Here is a 5000-nt window from a genome sequence, read left to right as displayed (position 1 = left end):
TCAAAACCCCTCAATATATCACCCATAAAAACTAATCATGAATAACAAATACTCAGAATCACCCCAAAAATACACTAAAAATCACTCAGTAAACCACAAAACTACTAAAATATCTCACTGAAATAGTCAAAGCTGCTTAAAATAACCACTAAAAGCTGAACTCACTAAAAGCCACCATTTAATAAACCACTCACAATCGCTCAATATCAGCTTAATAAAACATTCATTACTTTACAGCAATTTAAATCAAGCACTAAAGCTTTTCAGAACAATTTAAACTGCACAAAATAATTACAAATCTTAAATAAATCACTAAAAAACACTAAAATCCATGAAAATTATTGAAAGTTCAAATCAAATAAACAAAAAAATTCCTCAGAAAAAAACTTAAAGCCACTAAAATGGTCTAAAAACAAAAAAATTTTTAAAAATGCTCAATAATCATTTAATAAACTACTCAAAACACTCACAAAAGACTCGACAAACACAATAAAATCACTAAATAAATCATTTAAAACCAGTGAAAATGAGTCACGATCACAGGATTAAACACTCAACACCGCTCAATTACTCACTCAAAACGCCAATCAAACGGCGGAGTGGGCGGAGCTACACTGAGATGAAACGGCGTTGTGGGCGGAGACTGTAAAAATTTAATAGCTGAGAAATACTCACATGATCGTCATGCCGTTCACACACACACACACACACACACACACTCGCTTCTCGCCACCATGAGTGAAATTTTACACTTGTGTCATAATTATACAGTCAGCTTCAGAAGTATTGGCACCCTCAGCAAAGGCGGGTTTTAAAAAAAAGCTTATGAATAAAATGAAACGTAACCTTTCACCAAAGTGGATTTATTATAAGAAGAAATAAAAAACAAAAAAAATTTATTTCAATTATTTATTTAGAGCAAATTTATTTGTGTTAGATGTTAGATGTCTGTAATATTTCCCGTGTGAGACAACAGAAGAACAAAAAACTCCAAAATAATGTTTTACATAGCTTTGCTTTTTACCCCTGATTACCAAGGGTGCCAATAATTCTGGAGCTCACACACACACACACACACACACAAACACACACACACACACACACACACACCTGATCGAAGAGCTGCTTGCCGGTGGTGTTGGGCAGGATGGCGAACTCCAGCTCCGCATCCATCGTAGTCACACGAACACTGATCTGTGAAAAAGAGAAAAAAATTAAACCTCATGACAACTCATGAATATTCGGAATAATTAATTAGCTTTTTAATTGTGATCTCAATTAATTAATTAAACATAATCAACTACAATATTGGTGAAAAGGTTCGCAGCTATTTAACCGAATTATCAGTTCCATACTGGTGCAGATTGTTTATTCATTTTTGTTTCTTATTTATTATTATTATTAATATTTGTGATAAATTATTCATATAGTTTAATTGTGTTTATATTCAGCATTTAAAATATTAAAACTCAATTAAAGTGGCTCATGAGAGATTGTTTTTTAATGTAACAATTACATTTGAATTAAAAATTAAAATTCAATAAAAGATTTTTGTTCCAAAAAATATTACCTGATCAATAATCGTAAATAATTGGATGAAAGATTGAAAAAATATTCATGAGGATCTTGTTTTATTTTTGTTTAGTTTTTTTTTTAGTTTATCATGCAGCTCTAATTTGATTTAAACTTAGAACAACATCTATTTTTCCATATTTATATATATATTTATACTTTTTGTTTTTAGAAATATTATATAAAATAATAGTATTTTTGTCTTCGTTACTTTTTGGATGCATCAGCCTCATTACACAGCCTCATAAGTGCAAAAAAAAAAACAAGTTCAAGAATTTTTTTCTTTTTAAACAACTGAGAGAGAAGAAAAGAAAACCTCACACGCACTAAATAAACATTAATTTAAAAAAATCTGAGGTTTATTTGAGGATTGAAAAAAATGTGAGATTAGGGTTTTATCACAGCGAGTAAAACTCTTCACCTGATGGAGCAACGTGTGTTTATCTGAGGCAAATATTTCAGTGTGAAGGAGTGAGAGGGATTAGTGTGTGTGTGTGTGTGTGTGTGTGTGTGTGTGTGTGCCTGGTACACTCGGCTCCTCGGGGAGTTTCGCTGTGCTAACATGATTGATCACGCTGTGGAATTCTGGGTAAGATAAAGACAATGGGAGGAAGCTGAGAGAATCACGTCCTCTCCTCACTTCACTGTGAACTGTACCCCACATCCTGCTGCCGTGCCGTCAGCCAATCAGAAACCACTTCCTGTCACTGCAGGAAATCAGCGACAGCCTGACACTGCATGCAAATTAGTGCTGGAGTGCACTATACTACAGCGAAGAGCTTTAACTCATCATCAGTCCACTGTGGGCGTGTCCCAAACTGTAAGCCATATTCTCTATAACCAGAGTGCATTATGGGTATTGTGTTTTAGTAACTTCCTTGAGTTGGCATGTTAGCATGTTAACTAGCTAGCAGATCAGCTAATTAGCATGATGTCAGATTTACATCGATACATCATTTACAGCGATAACATCATAAGTTCTGAATGTTCAGGATCAGAACACGTGTTTATTGGTCCTGTATACACACACACACACACACACACACACACACACTAAACCAAAGCTGTGTGTGTGTGTGTGTGTGTGTGTGTAAACACAGTGAAGGCTAACGCACTTAATATCACAGTGCTGACAGACAGGAAGTGTCCTCGCTCTCCTCTACACTTCTGTTGCACACTTCCTGTCTGTGTTGTTGTGCGGATGTTTCAGCGTTATTCTACTGCGAGGTCGTGTCACTGAGACTCTTGTGTGTGTGTGTGTGTGTGTGTGTGTGTTATCTGTCAGGAGCAGCAGTGCTTAAATAGAGCCTTTACACTGAGACCCACAGCAGCATGAGGAGAATGTAAACACGTTTTATTCTATTAAATTCCGACACAGAAACGTGGATCATGATGTTAATGTCAGTCGATATAAAAGTTACTGATTAAACACAGTGGTGCATGTGGACGAGCCCAGAGAGCTGTGTGTGTGTGTGTGTGTGTGTGTGATAAATAGCTGAGCTGAGGCCCACATGCCCCCCTTCGTGTGTGTGTGTGTGTGTGTGTGCTGCCAGACCACAATGCCCTGCTTTATCTACACACTGCGAGCCTGATTACAGAACCCCCCCCCCCCCCCCCCCACACACACACACACACTCACACACACACCCCTCCTGCTTGTCCAGGGTGCGTGGGCAGAGTTTCATGGACTCACACACACACACACACACACACACACACACACAGTTAGGGTCTTTTTTATGTATTCCTCATGGCATAATTGATAATAATATAATTACAAATATGGATGAGAGACAGAGAGATAGAGAGAGAGAGAGACAGAGAGAGAGACAGGGAGAGAGAGAGACAGAGAGAGAGACAGAAAGTGAGACAGAGTGACTGAGAGAAAGACACAGAGAGAGAGAGAGAGAGAGAGAGAGAGAGAGACAGAGGAGTGGTAGTGAATCAGTGAGAAAGTTCTTGGTGTTCTCTCACTGTTCCACTTCGCTGATGTAACACTGCTGTAACACACACACACTTGCACTGTGTGTTAAATATTGTAGGTTGTTAAAAGACGTTTATTCTCAGCCAACCAATCAGAACGCTGAATTCTGTGTGACATCATTCTGATCATCAATCTGATTCATCTTTCTACTGAAACGAAGGGAAACTGTCTTTCTCTCTCTGTCTATCTCTCTCTCCTCATCTCTCATTCTCTGTCTCACTCTCTCTAGTTCTCTGTCTCACTCTCTCTAGTTCTCTCTCTGTCTCACTCTCTGTTTATGTCTCACTCTCTCTTTATCTCTCTCTATGTCTCACTCTCTCTCTCTATCTCTATGTCTCTCTGTCTATCTCTCTCTCCTCATCTCTCTCCATCTGTCTCACTCACTGTCTCTGTGCTTCTCATTGTCTGTACGTGTCTGTCTCACTCGCTAGTCCTGTCTCTCATAATGTTTTATTTTCCAGTTTGGAAAATTCATCTCATATGGTTATAACCTCATCATTATCTGACATCATAGCTCTCTCTCTCTCTCTGTCTCTCTCTGTCTCTCTCTCTCCTGCTGCCTGTCTTTCTCCTTCCCACTTTTTTCCCATAGATTCTGCCTCCTCATCTGCCCTGTCTCACTCTCTGTCTCACTCTCTGTCTCACTCTCTGTCTCTTTTTGTTGAAACTTCAATCTCTTTTCTCTGTATGCAGTCAGTCAACACAGAAAAGTAGCAATGACACTGAAAATCTAAATAAATTAAAAATAAATAAATTCTGAAATTGATTCATGGTTCATATGTGAAGCGAAAATCCGTCTCCATCTTTTTCACACGTTCTTTTTCTCTCTTCTCCCTTTTTTCCTTCTTTCTCTCTCTCTCTTCAGGGCGGTTTCAGGGTAAAAATAGTTTATTTCTTCATCAAACACTCACTCTGAGTGTCCACTTCTGCTTCTGGTGTGTGTGTGTGTGTGATGGGTGTGTGTGTGTGATGGGTGTGGTCCGGACAGCGAGGCCACCAGAGTTTCTGATGCTATTCTTAGCGCATTCGCTCAGCCTTCTGTCAAGCTCTCTCTCTGTCTCTATCACACACACACACTCACACACACACACACACACACACTGATTTACGCTGATTTTTAAAGTCTTTACGATACACAGCAAAAACGATATCTGGTCTCAACACATCACACTTTATTAAATACATTTTTCTCACAAGCCGTAACCATGACAACGCCTAGCTAGTCCTAGCTAGTATCAGCTAACTAACTAGCCTAGCTTTCTCTGTAGATTAGATTTATTATCCTGAGTGATGTAAAGTAGGGCTGGGCGATCTGACGATATAATATCGATATCGTGATAAATTACGTCACAAAATACGCTTTTCTGAGATATCGTGACATCATTTTACTCTAAATAATATTTTTATTTTAATTACAAACCAACAAGGCAGCTGATTTTGTACT

The 5000-nt window shown here is 38.3% G+C and overlaps 1 protein-coding gene across 1 annotated transcript in view; it reads right to left on the bottom strand.

Moving 5' to 3' along the window:
* Positions 1-5000, bottom strand: part of msna (moesin a) — a 31656-nt gene that overhangs the window by 17605 nt on the left and 9051 nt on the right. The window contains exon 2 of the mRNA XM_034300749.2: positions 1111-1194. Coding sequence (XP_034156640.1) covers positions 1111-1194 — 84 coding nt within the window. The remainder of the gene's footprint in view (positions 1-1110; positions 1195-5000) is intronic.

The sequence above is a fragment of the Pangasianodon hypophthalmus genome, chromosome 27 (assembly GCF_027358585.1).
Source record: "Pangasianodon hypophthalmus isolate fPanHyp1 chromosome 27, fPanHyp1.pri, whole genome shotgun sequence".
Classification (NCBI taxonomy): domain Eukaryota; kingdom Metazoa; phylum Chordata; class Actinopteri; order Siluriformes; family Pangasiidae; genus Pangasianodon; species Pangasianodon hypophthalmus.
The sequence above is the reverse complement of the archived record's forward strand: the minus strand, read 5'-3'. Positions and strand labels throughout refer to the sequence as shown.